Consider the following 17,466-nt stretch of genomic DNA (forward strand, 5'->3'; position numbering starts at 1 on the left):
TTTGGATATTTAACTTGTATAAGCTTGAAAAATAAAAAGAGACAGAGTGAGGAAGACAGAAGGAAGGAAGGAAGGAAGGAAGGAAGGAAGGAAGGAAGGAAGGAAGGAAGGAAGGAAGGAAGGAAGGAAGGAAGGAAGGAAGGGAGGGAGGGAGGGAGGGAGGGAGGGAGGGAGGGAGGGAGGGAGGGAGGGAGGGAGGGAGGGAGGGAGGGAGGGAGGGAGGGAAGTATCTTGGAAGTATTATTGTGTATTGGTTCCAAGGCAGAAGAGCAGTAAGGGCTTGGCAATGGTGGTGAAGTGACTTGCCCAAGGTCACATAGCTAGGAAGTGTCTGAGGCCAGATTTAAATCTAGAGCCTCTTATCTCTAGGCCTGATTCTCAATCCACTTTTTTTACAGTTGAGAAAATGAGACAAAGTTAAATATCTGAGTCCGGATTTGAACTTAGGAAGAGGACTCCGAGAAAATAATAAATGCTGGAGGGAATGTGGGAAAATTGGGATATTGATACACTGTTTGTGTAGCCATGAACTGATATAACCATTTTAGAGAACCCCACTCAAAGGGTCATAAAACTATACATACCCTTTGGTCCAGCAATGTCACTACTTGTACCCCAAAGGGATAAAAAAAAAAAACATGTAGATATACAAACATATTTTTAGCAACTCTTTTTGAAATGGCAAAGAATTGGAAACTGCAGGGATATCCATCTATTGGAATGGCTGAACAAGTTGTGGTATGTGGCTGTGATGGAATACTTATTGTGCCATAAGAAATGACAAGCAAGATGAGTTCAGAAAAACCTCAAAGGATGTATATGAAGAGACTTACAAATGAAGTGAACAAACTCAGGAAAACACTGTACACAGTAACAGAAATAGTGTATAATGATCAATTGTGGAAAACTAAACTATTATAAGCAATGCAAGGATCCAAGATAACCCCAAGGTGCTCAAGATAAAAATGCTACCCACAGCCAGAGAAGGAACTGGTACGGTCTGAATGCAGATCAAAGCATGCCATCTTCCACTTTATGTTCTTCATGAATTTTTTCTTATATGTGTCTTCTTTCATGGCATGAGAAATGTAGAAATATGTCTTACATGACACACTGGTATAACCTATATCAGATTATTTACCATCTCAGGGAGGGGGGAGGGGAGAGAAGGGAGAGGAGAGAATTTTAATCACAAAATATCAGAAAATAATTGTTAAAAATTATTTCTATATGTGATCAAAAATAAAATTTAAAAAGAAAGGTGCTGAAAAGGTAACAACAACAATAATAATGATAATGTCATACATTTGTGATTATATAAATACTAGGTTGGCAATTCTCAAAAAAAACCACAATATACTATATGTAATATATAACATTTATGCTACATATGTAATAAAAGGCTTATCTAGTCTAAGTAAGGGAATGGAAGTGCAGCTAGGAGTTTGAGAAGAGGGGAAAAGATTTTGAAAAATCAGAGCAGAAGGATTATTGGATATTGGCAAAGATCTGGGTGAAGTTATGTACAAATTTCTAGTGTGTTAAATCAGGCCAAAAATGGAATAAAAGTTTAAAAGAATGTTTTAACTGTAGTCATTAAATATCATGCACATTTTTTCACAAAAAAACCAACTCCAACAACTGAGTTCAGCATGAGGTGAAAAGAAATCTTTTTGCTCCCACAGACATATTTTTTCCAGTTGTCTGTAGAAGCAATGTTTAACATTCATCATCTGACACTTTGTGATCCAAGTTCTTATTCTCCCTCCCTCTCTCCCCTCTTCCCCCCCTACCCCCCCAGGCAGCAAGCAATATGATACAGGTTATACATGTCCTCTCGTACAATGTTTCCATATTGTGAGAGAAAACATGCCACACACGTAAGAAGATACTCACGAAGGAAATGGTGAAAAATGGCATGCTTAGATCTGCATTCAGACTCCATCAGTTCCTTTGAGCTGGAGAGCATTTTTGATCCTGCGTCCCTTGGAATTGTCTTGGATCTTTGCATTGCTGATAGTAGTTGTCACTCACAGCTGATCATGGCACAATATTGATGTTACCCTGGGGGAGAGCTCTAAAGCCTCCAAAAGCCCACAGCTTGGCACACCTTGACCGAGTACGTTTTGTCACCCCTACTCTTTCCTTCTCACTTCTCTTGTCTTTTTTCAGAATCTGCTTAGAAAACTTTTGCCACCGTAAGCATATCCCTTCAGAGTTTATATTCCCCTAAGGGCTATCACAAGCTAGAAGAGAAAATGAAACTATTTTGAATTGTCGGGGTTTTGATGAGATTCTGTAATGTTCCCTCTCTACTTTCTACTGTCCCCAACCCACAGCTTTCCAAAAAAAGTGCAAATTACATGGAGTACACTGGGATATCTCTAAATATATATGAGAAGCACACATAACTTAGCATATAGCACAGTCATAGGAAATTATCCTCAAGTGGTATACGTGTGGGAACAGTATCCTTTGAAACTCATCAGCAAGCCTGAGGATACACAGGAATATTTCATAAACCACAGAAATTAAGAGCACATGTAACAACATTGCAAACAATAGACAAATAATCTCATGCAAGGCAACTAGGTGACGCGGTGGATAGAGTGGTTGTCCCAGAGTCTCAAAGACATGAATTCAATCCTGACTTTGTAATATATTATCTTTGTGAAATCCCAAGTGCTCCTTGAGCTATTTTTTAGACTGGTAGATATATCGGGCTTTCAACTACTTGGTAGGGATGGTTTTCCATCACACCTCTATTTTGCGTGTTTCCTGAACACAATGACTTCTTAGCAGTTACCTATCTATCCCTTTGTTGAAATTACTGACCAAGAACTTGTGGATTGTAGCATCACTTGTTCTTATCTGAGCTCTTCTAAACTGAAGAGCCATTTTCAGTCATTCATTTCAGTCAGTCATTTTCAGTCAAAAGACATAATGGCCACAAGTCCCCTTATCTTCCAAGACTACAGCACAAATCAGTAGGAAAATATGTCTCCTGCTCAAACATCAGCAGATATGACATAAAATCTGTGATTCTTGGTTGCAGTGAATGCATGCACCAGGACATCCATCTATAAATTCCACAGAGACTTCTCCCCAGGCGTCTATATCCCAAGAATATTTGATAATTTGCCATTAAAGCATTCAGGCTACAGATCTTCCTGGGGATGTTAATGTGTTGCTTCTCCCAAAGTTAAGAACCACTTTACTGTCAAAACTCTAATATGGGGGTATCTAAGTAGCATGGTGGAAAGAGCTCCAGACCTGGAGTCAGAAAGATCTGGGTTAGTCGGACACGAACTAGCTGTGTGATCATGGGCAAGTCACTTAACCCTGATTACCTAGACCTTGCCACTTTTCTGTCTTGGAATTGATACTAAGACAGAAGGCACAGTTTGTTTGTTTAGGTTTTTTAAAGACTTCTATTATGGTCCAAATGTATTCTGGCCTCCCCCAAAAAGCCAAATACAAATATTTCTCAAATAACACCTTTGCAACTAAAGAAGTTTTTTGGGTTTCTCATTGGATATGCCCATAGTACAAGACAAAATGTCTGTTACCACTATATACTTATATTCTCTCTATTTCCTTTCAGAGATGAGATATTTAAGTAGCAAAAATATATATATATATATATATATACATGAAAGTGTTCATATTTTGCAAGCACATAGTTAGAATTGATAGACAAAACCATCTTGGATCCCCAGAATATGTTTTGTACCAACTTTGAGGTTTGTCGGCTCTCTCTTGTCATGGAGAGCATTTTTCATTATGCGTCCTTTGGAATTATCTTTGATGGCTCATATTGATTAAAGTCAGCTTTGACATTCTCTTGAACTAAGCATTTAAGATTATTATGTCATACTGTTATGAGAAGAGATTAAATGCATCACCTACTTTATTATGCATTCAATGAATTTTTCATCCATTACAGTACTGTAACTTCTGCCATTTTCTCAAGAACAGGTCATTCTCTGGGGGGGAATGAACTCTGAGTCCCTAAAATATTGCTCCCTTGATTCTTGCCATACATCATTTCCTTAAAATAAATATATTGATGGCTTTTGTTCTCATGTTCTCCTCCCTAGTATACTCAAATACATATATATCACTGTTTTGTCCACTTTGAATAGAGACACAAGTCTACTTTTCCAGCTAGGCTCCACTGATGCCATTTTAAGAAAAAAATATTTAGACAATGCTTGACTTGAAAATTATCTAGCATTATTCTAGTACTGTAGTTTATCTCTACCAAAAGGCAATGATTCCTCTATAAGTAATAGCTAGGTACCAAAAAAAAGTTATAAAATCATCTTTGGTTCTATAATCCAACAAGATATGTGAGAATTTTTGTGGAATTTTGTTATTATTGCTATTAAACAATGAGAGCAAAATTCCTTATTGAAAGAAAAAGCTGCTAGTAATGAAGAGAAAAGAAAGAGAATCAGTTTGCTTTTCCCTCTGCCCATCTCCATTTGATATTGTTCAAATCAATACCATCAGATACCTAGGTGTTTTTTTTTTAATACATTATGCCTATGCACACTTGCCTGATAATTTGGGCAAAATAAAGACCTGGGGAAAGCAATCAAAGAAAAGAGAAAATTTACATCCATTAAACAGCTTTCTAATTGTGAGTGTTGGCTTTTCTTGGAAGCATGATTCTGGAATAAAGTTGTAGTTTTCTTTTTAATGCTTCCCATCAGCTAATGGGACTCATCAGTTATATCTTCATCCTCCATTTCCAACTGTTCAGGTGTGTCCATTTCATCAACTGGTTAGTTGTCCATCAAAATGTTATCTGATCTGCCTTATGGACAAGCTCTTTCTTTCTCGTTAGTTTATTATCTGCACCACAGAATGATCTTGCCCTTCTTCCTTCCAATTAATGTGATCTCTGTTTGCAAGCTTTATTTCTTCCTTCAGCTTCTTTTTAGTCATGCCAACTTCAATTCCATTTTCTTTCTTTAGGAGAGGTTCAAGACCAGGCTCTCATCTTCAGCAGAAGGTCTATTCTTTACTTTCCAAAAATCCTCCTTTTTTTATTTTAAAATTTTTATTTTAAAAATATTTTTCTATGTTTACATGATTCATTTTCTTTCCCTCCCCACTTCCCAGAGCCAACAAGTAATTCTACTGGGTTGTCCGAATATTATCACTTGACACCTATTTCCATATTATTCATTTTTGCAATAGAGCAATATTTTAAAACCAAAACCCCAAATCATATACCCATATAAAGAAGTGATGAGTCATATGTTTTTCTTCTTCATTTCTACTCCCACAGTTCTTTCTCTCAATGTGGATAACCTTCTTTCTCATCAGTCCCTCAGGAGTGTCCTGGATCATTGCATTGCTACTAGAATTAAAGCCCATTACTCTGCATAGTTCCACAGTGTTTCACTTTCTGTGTACAATGTTCTCTGGGTTCTGTTCATTTCACTCTACATCAATTCCTTGGAGGTCTTTCCAGTTCACATGGAATTCCTCCAGTTCATCATTCCTGATAGCACAATAGTTTTCCAGCACCATCAGATACCACAATGTGTTCAGCCATTCTCCAATCAAGGGACACCCCCTCATTTTCCAGTTTTTTGCCATCACAAAGAATGCAGTTATGAATATTTTTGTACAACCCTTTTTATTATCTCTTTGGGGTAAAGACCCAGTAGTGGTATTGCTGGATCAAAGGGTTTGCATTCTTTTTTTTTTTAATTTTATAATATTTTATTTGATCATTTCCAAGCATTATTCATTAAAGACAAAGATCATTTTCTTTTCCTCCCCCCCACCCCCCATAGCCGATGCGTGATTCCACTGGGTATCACATGTGTTCTTGATTCGAACCCATTGCCATGTTGTTAATATTTGCATTAGAGTTTCGTTTAGAGTCTCTCCTCTGTCATGTCCCCTCAACCGCTGTAGTCAGGCAGTTGCTTTTCCTCGGTGTTTCTACTCCCACAGTTTATCCTCTGCTTATGCGTAGTGTTTTTTCTCCTAGATCCCTGCAGATTGTTCAGGGACATTACACCGCCACTAATGGAGAAGTCCATTACGTTCGATTATACCACAGTGTATTAGTCTCTGTGTACAATGTTCTCCTGGTTCTGCTCCTTTCGCTCTGCATCACTTCCTGGAGGTTGTTCCAGTCTCCATGGAACTTCTCCACTTTATTATTCCTTTTAGCACAATAGTATTCCATCACCAACATATACCACAGTTTGTTCAGCCATTCCCCAATTGATGGGCATCCCCTCGTTTTCCAATTTTTGGCCACCACAAAGAGCACAGCTATGAACATTTTTGTACAAGTCTTTTTGTCCATTATCTCTTTGGGGTACAGACCCAGCAGTGCTATGGCTGGATCAAAGGGTAGACATTCTTTTGTCACCCTTTGGGCATAGTTCCAAATTGAAGGGTTTGCATTCTTTTAAAGCCCTTTGGGCATTATTTCAAATTGCCTTCCAAAAGATCAATTCACCACTCCACCAGCACAAACACCTCTTACCAAGCATTCTGACATGTTCCACTACATTCATCAAATGGAAAATTACTTTTTGCATTTAATTATGTGCACACCAAATGGTCATGTTGAGTTACACATGATTAGAGTCTGAATGAAACAAAAGCTAGACTCTTTAAGACATTGTATTATCAATTATAGCCTTGAAAAGTCAAGAAAAAGCAAATCCAGAAAAATTTTCCATGGGCTCTGCAATGGCAAAGGACACAACTTCAGCCTGAGCCAATAATGAAATCAGCTTGTGAAAATAAAATTAAAGTTGATCTTCAATGAGGGTCATGAGAAAGGGGTTTTTTAATGAGGTTTATGAGCAGCCTTTCCTTTCCTATTACTTTTCAGAAACTTTACACAAGGCTCAGATTCATGGTATTAACCTTGATTCATCCCCCTTCCCACCACTTATTCCCTCTTTTAGATCAAGTGTTCTTAATAAATCACAAAGGTCTCATATAGTAATAAAGAAAAAGAACAATTTTCTTAAAATAACAAATATTGTGATATCAAAGAAACATACCATCAGCAAGCATTCCCAGTACTCAAAGCCCCATGAAAACTGATTTATCTCCTTCCTGTCACCCTAGAATGGAAAGTCCAGTCTGATCTTGGCCTTTATTGAATGAATAACAACAACAAAGCTATGGAAAACTCAGGAAACCAAATAGGGTGACATTTAGTATGCTATATGCACCAAAAGTCTACTGCAAGTTAAAAAGCAACATTTGAAAGGTTATTTTATTTTACATTTTAAAATATTGCTATGTAATTAAAATTTAACATGACTATCATGTACTATATTCATCACTCAACTGATTTTCAAACTTTGTAAAAACTTACATCAGATATTAGTCAGAAACTTTGCAGTCTTAGCTATTTTGATGTAGACATGACCCCACAAGAAAAAGTCTTTATAAAGACTATCAGTCAGGTGACTAAAGTGGCCAACCAATAGGACCTCCTCTTCCAATCCCCTGGTCTAAGAAAGTGTCCTCTAAGAATTGTTTGGCATGGAAGGCACAATTACAGTGTGCCTCATCTTGTTAAAACTGAAATTGAGATTTATTATTCAAAATTCATAAATCTGGACAAGTGCAAAGTTTAAATAATTAAATATTCAAATGATGATCTTATAAATTTGTAGCTCCTAAAGCTATTAAAACTTAAAATTGTACTTATAATTTTAAGACACTATATAAGAGGCTAGTTTTCATATACAGGTATCCATGATTGTCCCCATCATGGCTTTGATATATCACAGGTTGGCATAAGAAATAAGATAGGAATTTTGAGGGGGTTTTATGGAAGCCACAGACAATACACAAAGGCCAGCAGCTGATGCAGAAAAAAGTTTAGAAACTCATAAATGCGTAAAATGTATATATGGTGTTGTATATGTCGTATATATATTATAGTATAAATGTATATATAGTATTAAAATAGTAACATGTTTTATCTTTTAATACCATAAATATGAATAATTTCTTTGACTATAAATACCTTATAAAAGAATAAGAAAAAAATTGTATTTGTTTTAGGATATGTCTATCATGCTATTAGTAATGTTGGTTTTTTTCCCATGGGTATTGGGGGGGGGGTCTATACAAGGGAACACTGATGGGATATATGTGTCTTTCTGTATATTATTGTATGCATGTAGATATTTTCTTTTAAATGGTCTCTTGATCATGTATTGTTTGTCACAGGTCCTGTATATCAAACTCTCTTGAAGGGTTTATTTGAGGCAATAATTAGTGTGATAATAGGAGTTACTATGGGATTGTTTTGTCGCTACTTTCCAAGTAAAGATCAGGTAAAGATCTATTTAATGAAATGTAATGTTTAAGCATTTAATAAGAAAACCCATACTTTAGCAAGACATCAAATATGGCTTATTACATTTATGTTTGTGAAAACTGTTCTCTAAAGTAGTTTTGAATTCCTGCTGCTTGAGTAGTCATCTCTGATTTTTAAAGTATATCTTTAACTATTGACTTCAATTGACTTAAGCAGTCTAATTTACTGAGAAGCCAATTCTTAATTATGCAGAAGATGTGGTTTGGAATAGGAAGTCCTGTTTCTTCTCTCCTTTCCCACTAAAAATTGCATGTTTACAAACACCAAGGTAATGAAATGAGGTGGATATTAAAATCTGTTCATTTTGCCATTCAGTAGCAGCTCTAGTTTAAAGATTTTTGTGAGAAAGGAGACTGATTGTGTGAGGAAAAAGAGCTCCACCCACCTTTGGGGCTTCCTCCATAGCCTGGCATAGGCTAGGCATCTGCCATCATCCTCAACGTCTCCAACACCCTGTCGTCAGCGTGTAATGCCAGGAGAGAGGGCAGAGCCAGAAGGGTATAGCAATGGTGAATCAGGAAGCACGCACATGGCCTGTTTCTTCTTCCATGTTGGTGCTGGCTGGACTTCTCTGTGAGTGGCTAGGGGGCCTAAATAGCAGCCATAGAAGAGCTAACTAAATGCAGTAACAAGGAAAGTAATCTCTCTCTCTCTCTCTCTCTCTCTCTCTCTCTCCCCTTCATACTTTTCCCCTAACTCATTTCTGATTTAATAAAATCATTTAATCTACAGCCACTTTCATAATTTTCCTCTTATAGGAATGTTCAAATATTATTTATGATAATTAGATATTGGAATTGGATATTTGGATTGGATATTTGATTGGATATTAGTGGGAAATTGGAATTGGATGATAATTGGAAATAGGGATGTCATGAGGGGTAAAAATTCATAGATAATGCAAAACCATTCCTAAATGTTTACTGTAAATTAGCTTAATTTATTTAAATTTAAGTTTAATATTTAATTTAAATCTTTTTGCCTCTACCCCTAGAAAGCACGCCACTGGCAGAGAGCAGGTCTCATTTTGGGTTTATCTATTTTGGCTGTCATAGGCAGCAATCGTTTGGGTTTTCATGGATCTGGAGGACTAACTGCAATAATGCTGACTGCTACTTCAGGATCAAAGTGGTCCAAAGAAAAGGTGAACTCTTTACTAGCATAAAAAATGGCAAACAACTGCATGCTTTTTATTCATATAATGAATGGTCAGGCAACCTTCAACTTAAAAATGGACTGTGTTCCAAATGTTCATTATTCAGTGATTGGAAATTCAGGACCCATTTTCCAGTAGAATTAAATTTGTAATTTGATAGAGTCCCTAACTAACAGTGAGTAATAATATCACCACACCCTAGTAATTTGCAAACCCATTATTTTCTGCTAGTTAAAACATATTCTAAACTAGTCATCAGTAAAAACGATCATTAAAATATACAAAAAAGATTATGTATAAAGCCAAAGATTCATTTCAATTCAACATTGATTAAATATTCACTTTATAAAAGGCGTGCAGCCTTTTGCTATATATAAAATCATACGTATGTATGTATGTATTTATATATGTATGAAGAGAGACAGAGACAGAAAGAAAGAAGTCACTGGCCTCAAAAGGCTTAAATTCTGCTCCATTATTTGAAGCTTGTTTTATTTTAATGCAAAGCAATTTTTTAAAAATAATAATTTACTGTTCCCTTGTTGCTTCTCAACTGCCTTCAATATGTTTTTCTCATATTTCATCATTATTATTGTCACATCAGTTTATCTTCTGATTATGTTTCATTATTACTCTACATTGTATCATACATATCGTCCCAGATTTCTTTGTTTTCTCCTTATAATCCAATATTAAGAGTTGTGTTCAATTGTGGGTCACAGATGTGGTGGAATTGTGAGTCACATGTCACAATTTGTTTAGCCATTCTCTGTTGCCTGTTCTCAGCTATTATTGTTTTGTCTTTTTTTTTTTTTTGCTATTCTGAATAATTTACTAATGAACATTTTCTCACAAATAAGTCTTTTTTGGCCTTTTAACAATGTTTATACAGTGTAGTCCTAGTAAGAGAATTGCTAGATCAAAGATGATCCTATGAATAACATTGTCATTCCAATCATAGACTTCCCCACCAACTATAGTATTCCCTTTTCTCCACAGTCTAACCAACATTGATTTTTATCCATTTTTACCAGTTTAGTAGATGTGGGGTTTTATTATACCATTATGCTGATTAATTTTTTCTGATTATTAAGAGAATTTGAATAATTGTTAGCTTTTTATTGTTTTTGCTTCTTTTAAGAATTTCTTCTTTTTACTTCTCATCCATTGTCTAGCATGCAAAAACTTTTTAATCTGTATGAGATATAATATGTAAGAATATCCCTATAATTATATTTTAAAAATTTCTCCTGCTTTTCTGCTATATTTAATCATGTGTAGAGTGAAAGGTAGTAGAAAACAACTGGAACTGGAAATTGAGTTTTTATGTACCCCTGTAGGTTTTTAATCCTTTTCTTTGTTTATACTATGATACTAACCTTGAGCATGTTACTTTTCTGATTCAAGGGACAGCAGTGACAGGAAGAACAAGCCACATTTGTGTTCTTTATTATGAGTATGAATATTTCTCTTTGAAATGATGCCTTATTATGTGCTAATAGTCTCACAGTATACTAACAGAAAGTAGAGAAATGTCTAATTTGTTACATTCCCCATGAGATTAAATAGGTTTTTGTGAAGAGGATCTGAAAAATGAATCACTATTTCCAACACTATTTCTATAAGAAAATGCTTTCTATGGGACTAGAAAAGAAAGGCCCTTGATCAAAGGCATTGACTAAGGCCACAGTTCTCCAGGTCTCTATCACAGCTAGTAGGGATGGTCTCTGAGTTTCTTTCAACCCCAGGCTATAGTTTGCTTTCAAAATTCTTTATCTAAAGTATCTGCAGTCTTCCTTAATACTGGCAACAGAGAATGGCAAGGTATGGGCATGCTATCTACTTTCTCTTATCTGTATTCTGGGACACATTATAATTCCTTGCATAATTCTATTTTATCTTCCCAGAACAAATGTTCTATTATACATTTTTATCACTTTCCATTTTGCTACCATATTTGACTGATACCATCTTAAAAAAAAAAAAAGCCTTAGCTTCTGTCTTAGAATCAAAACTGTTTTCTTGTATTGGTTCCAAAGCAGAAGAGTGGTAAGGGCCAGGGCAATGGGGGTTAAGCAAATTGCCCAAGGTCACACAGATAGGAAGTTTCTGAGGTTAAATTTGAACCCAGGCCCTTCTGTCTCTAGACCTGGCTCTCAATCCACTGAGCCATCTAGCTGCCCCTTGGCAGATGGCATCTTAAAAACTTTCTTTTATATAAACTTGTCTCCAGCCACTTTTCATTGTTTTTCAAAGCTAATCCCTTCCCTCTTGGGGCCACCTATCCTATTGGAACTCAGCTTTTTTTGGTGAGATCCTATTCTTAAGTTCCAGTTTCTTTTTACTCTTCCCTCTGAGGCCCTACAGCAAAATTCTATTCCCTCCTTCAAGCCATAGCCCTTAAATTTACAGCCCTTGAGTTTAGTAATGCTTCCATTAGCCTTCCTCTAAGTTAAATATGAAAATTCTTTTAATCTCTCTGCATGCATCATAAAATCAAGTACTTTCATCAACCTGGTTGCCTTCTTCTGGACATTCTCTGGCAACTAAAATAATGCTAGAAGCTGAAACTATGAAATGGAGTGATGCCCTGAACACTTAACTGGTCTTACAGAAGACCAAGTTATCTCCCAAAATATTGTCAGGAAGCTTTAAATGATAACTGTGGAGTTAACATTAAGAGATGACTTCAGAGTTGATAAGAGACTGGTCTCAAATGGAAGCTGACATCACTGAAAAGTACAAAACTGGTGCTTGACATGTTAAAAGAAAAGTGCTAATTCTGTATATTGTATATTGTATATTTGGAGAGTATAAATAATAGCAAGCCTTTGCATTTACTTCTTGTCTCAAGAAGGAGATGGCTATAACCAAAGTTGGATCCTGGATCCTTTTGGCCATTGATCATACCTACATATATACCAGCAATTAGAAAGCATCTAAAATTGCTAAAGTATTATGGGAGAAATAGGACCTCTGTATGAATTGCCTCTGACCACTGTAGAGACATTGCGGAGCAACCACTCAAGGAAACAGTGACTTTGGCAGAAATGTCAAAGCCTAAAGAGACACACCATCTCCAAATAGACTCACAGTCTGTGTTTCAATCACATATTGCCGAATATACTAGGAATCCTGAGATCTGAGCAAAAATCTTAATAGTATCACCACATGATACATGCATATAATGGTACCTAGAATGATGATATTTGGGTACAATCCTTACCCATTTATTGACTTTCGAAGATTGTAATTTCAGAAGTTGGAGAGAATGTCCCCCCTCAAAAAAAAAAGTATCCTTTAGCTGAAAGATCAACTGAAATATGCCTACTTATTAATAAGCCATGACTTCCACTTTAACTGTGACAAAACAACAAACTTTGGTATGGTCCTCTGAATCAGACTCCCTAGTGAGATAGAGGGGGAAATGATGGACATTATGCCAGAAATACACTGAGAAGAGATCACTTAAATATTTGAAGAGAGATTTTGAAGAGCTAAATAATAGATGATTCAGATGAGGAACACAATTTTTTGCTGTAACCTATCAGTTCTGCTTTGGACAAAGGAACTTTGACTCAGGTAATTAGTAGAATTGGACCCAAAAAGCAGTTACTTTCTTGCCTAAGAACTCTTATAGTTCAGAGATAATTCAAAAGGTTCAGAATTACTGATGTTAGCTTAGGTTACTTGCCAGCTCAGGTCTGGGCATGTTGGGCTATAGATTCAAAGATTCTGACAATCATCTTTGGCCAGAGGGTCTTTTGTTGGATTGTGTAGTCTGGCAAAGCCTAAGAGACACTTCAGTGTTTTAAAATAATATGAAGAAAATGACATATTTCATTCAGGGATTAGTAAAAACAAAGATACTAGTTTTTCCCCCTATCCAATTTCCCAGATCCCAGATTATAAAGTCTTGGCTAAGACCATTTAGCAGTTCAGGTTAGTGGTTTCAAAGTTGTCAATATAATACCTAAAGGTCTATGATACAGAAGGTCTAGGACCAGAAGTTGCAGAAGTTGGTATGATTATACATGTTGCCAGATGACCCTGATTGGATATAAACATATAAATTGGAGTAAAGCAATTCACATGTCAATTTTTAGTATGCTTTCTACTTTTTTTTGCTATTACCATGTATTTGTTTATGCAGTGATGTCACATATAGACTAGTGCAATGTGTGTTTATTGGCTATGCATTATGGAGTGGGACTTTTGGAGGAAGGGATAGCTATCATAAGTGTATTTATGCATACACTAACGCTATATATCACTTTTTGTGCATGTGATTTAGACAGTCATTGCAGCACAAGAGTCAATTGATGCTTTATATTGTACTATGCTTACTGTAGACATTATTATTATGGATGGGACATGTTATATAATGGAATATGTTTAATTTATTTAAAAATATCATACAAATTATATTGATTCCTATTTACCCCTTAGAATATTCAGTCATTTAGCTTTGGGACATTACTAAGGTGATATATTAATTCTTCCACTATGACTATATGTCATAAAGCCATTTTTTTACGTTAGAATAATTTCCAAAGAAATGTACATTATTAACAGAGTTTATAGAAGCAAGCAGAAGATCAAGTTATTCACCTTCGGAGATGCTCCCATATCAGCTTCATAAGAATTTGCCCTACAGAATATTAAGTTAATGAAGATAGTCTTAATATAAAGCTTATTTTCTCCTAAACAAATGATGTCCTTTTCAACAGAAACCTCTGCAGTATAAAAAGGGATTGTATTTTGAATACATTTCTTAGAATCTGTTTAGTCTGCTTTTTTTAGTAGTGTCCAGATTTATAGGGTTTCGTTAGCTTCGGGGCCTCATTTCAAGATTTTAATCATTTCACCTGGAATGTTGGAGTAATTGCCCTGGCTAGAGTGATTTTTTAATATGATACTTACTTGTGATTTATATTTGTAGGTGTTCAAGTGTACCTGGTGTAATTTTTCAGGGACTGCAAAATATTTTGTTGAGAGAAAGAATGTCATATTCATTTAGGATTATCTTTTTTTCACCACACTATGTGTAATTTCCACCCAGGCTCTATCAGGTGGAGAACGGAAGTACAGGAGATTGGGAAAGGTTCCCTAGAACTATGAACATATTAGTAGTGGCCATTTTTGTCATTAGTAGGGCATTTAGAATCAAAGTTATGGATTGCCTTTCCCATTTCACACTAAGAGATTCTGAAGGAGGGATAGGTCAGTATGATATTACCACAGAAGTATATGAGGTCATTTTGCTGGGACACTTAGAATGAGGAATTTGGACTAGCAATTTCTGAGAAGCTAGTAGGGAGGAGGTTGAGTTCATGGAAAACCATACCTGAGAGCATGTAAGTTTGTGTTATAAATCTGTAGAATGCTGGATAACAGTGACCTCAGAGAACTCTAATATTCAATAATCTCCAAGTTCTAGAGTTCACTTAACAGTCAGGAAACAGTGGTAGGTTGAAGCTGGTATTGGGTCAACATTTGATATGCAGTGAAACTAAATTATTCTTGCATGTTCTAACTGTCATATATGGGGAATAGGGTAAAAGCCCAAAAGTTCTTGCAAACAGACTCTGGTAGAATTCTACCTATGCATGAATGAAAAGTTTAAAATAAGTTGAGTTCATACTTCACAATGAATGGCAGATTAACATTCAGTCGGAAGTCTTAATAACATTGTTTATTTTTATTTCTGGGTTTATACAGGTATTCTAAAATATAATGCAGGTGTTTCCTTTTAAAATTATGTGAAGTTAGGTAAGGGGAATGGAATTGGAAATAGCGGCAAATGCTTTAAACAAATTGTGATAAATTTATAATATATTTTGTTAATGATTTTATATTTATGCCTCTCAATAGAGCTGATATAAAAACCTGATCTAGGGCTCTAGGAGGCAGGGATCCACATGGACCTTTGGGATTTGGGACTCCCCCACATGTCTTTACTGCTCTAGGACCCATAAAAGATACAGGTACATCAGCAGAAAAGAAAAATTCCTATACTTGTCTACACCATTATCACCCCTTCTTATGCATTATATCACTCTGTATTAAGATGGCAATTTGTCTGTCATGAGAGAAAAATGGAGGTTCAGGATCAGGAAACCATCTCTACTTAGCTTGGCTTAACTCTGCTCTTCTATGAATATGTGGTCTGCTCAAGACCTGGAAAAATAAAAGTCATTCCGAATCAGATCATTAGGAGAAGTAATAAGATTTCCCTGGACACAGCAGTGGTATGAACACCCAACATTCACTCTTGGCATTTGGGAAGAGTAATCTCAAAGTCTCAAAATGCCCAACTGGATAAGTAGGTGCAGTGGTCACCTTAATCACACATTTTCTCCAACATCACCTTCTTTTTTTTTTCTCTGCCTCAAACTTTTCCCTTTCAAAAGCTTATCCATGCAGAAATTTCAGCTTCTAGGCACTAAGCATCTCAGGAGGAAAAAGATAAGCATATTAATTGAAACATTAAGGAACTGGCAAAGTAACAAAATCCCCCTTTTTATATAGACATTTCCTCTACTATCATCCTTGAATTCTCCCTTATTGTTGGCCTAGGAAGATGTTCATTTCTCCAAAATGCTTCTTCATAGACTGAGCAGTCATCCCTGCATCATTCTATGCTTATTTTCCATCCTCTGTTTTTTTTGTTTGTTTGTTAGTTTGAAGGTACTCTCATCTTGGAATCAATACTGTGTATTGGTTCCAAGGCAGAAGAGTGGTAAGGGCTAGGCAATGAGGGTTAAGTAACTTGCCCAGGGTCACACAGCTGGGAAGTATCTGAGGCCAGATTTGAACCTAGGACCTCCCATCTCTAGGCCTGGCTCTCAATCCCCTGAGATACTCACCTGCCCCCTAAAGGTACTCTTTATTACACAAGGTGTAGGCAAAATTGGGACAGCAATGACTAGGAAAGGTAATAAAAGGAATCTAGGTTTAGGTAAACAAATGTTCATGTCTAGAGAGGCCAATTAAAGCAGAAAAGGTGAGGAAAGTAAGCTAGAATCTGTTGTTATTGCTGTTCATTTGTTCAGCCATCTGACTCTTCATAAACTCATGGACTATAGTGAATAAAGTTCCTCTGTTCTCCACTATCTCCCGAAGTCTGTCCAAACTCATGTCCATTGCTTTCATGGTATTGTCTATTCATCTCATCTTCTACCATCCCCTTCTCCTTTTGACTTCAATATTTCCCAACACCAGAGTCTTTTCCAATGAATCCTCCTTTTTATTTATTTTCATTAAGTTTCAGCTTCAGTATTTGACCTTCCACTGAATAGTCTATATTAATTTCTTTTAAATATTGACTGATTGGGAGTAGTTAGGTATCTCAGTGGATTGAGAGTCAGGTCTAGAGATGGGAGGTCCTAGGTTCAAATCTGGCCTCAGACCCTTCCTAGCTGTGTGACCCTGGGCAAGTCACTTAACCCCCATTGCCTAGCCCTTATCACTCTTCTGACTTAGAACCAATCCAAAATATTTATTCTAAGACAGAAGGTAAGGGTTTTAAAAAAATAGTCTTGATTAATTTGACCTCCTTGCTTTCCAAGGAATTCTCAAAATTCTTCTTGAGCACCACAAATGGAACGTATTAATTCTGTGGTGCTCAGCTTTCTTTATATTCCAACTCTCTCAGCTATACATTGCTACTGGAAAAACCATAACTTTGACTATAGGGACCTATGTCTGCAAGATGATGTCTCTGCTTTGTAGTATGCTGTCCAGATTTGTCATAGCCTTTCCATGGAGCAAGCATATTTTAATCTTTTGGCTACAGTTATTGTGTGCAGTGATCTTCAAGCTCAAGAATATAAAATCTGACACTGCTTTCACTTTTTCTTCATCTATTTGCCAGGATGTGATAGGACCAGTTGCCAGGATCTTAATTGTTTTGATGTAAAGT

At 36.2% G+C, this 17,466-nt stretch overlaps 1 protein-coding gene across 15 annotated transcripts in view; it reads left to right on the forward strand.

Annotated features, from left to right (window-relative positions):
• Nucleotides 1-17,466, forward strand: part of SLC9B1 (solute carrier family 9 member B1) — a 128,129-nt gene that overhangs the window by 68,420 nt on the left and 42,243 nt on the right. For all 15 annotated transcript variants that reach the window (XM_056803130.1, XM_056803131.1, XM_056803133.1 and 12 more), the window contains 2 exons: nt 8,236-8,342; nt 9,381-9,530. In XM_056803130.1, coding sequence (XP_056659108.1) covers nt 8,236-8,342; nt 9,381-9,530 — 257 coding nt within the window. The remainder of the gene's footprint in view (nt 1-8,235; nt 8,343-9,380; nt 9,531-17,466) is intronic.

This window comes from Monodelphis domestica, chromosome 6, assembly GCF_027887165.1.
Source record: "Monodelphis domestica isolate mMonDom1 chromosome 6, mMonDom1.pri, whole genome shotgun sequence".
Classification (NCBI taxonomy): domain Eukaryota; kingdom Metazoa; phylum Chordata; class Mammalia; order Didelphimorphia; family Didelphidae; genus Monodelphis; species Monodelphis domestica.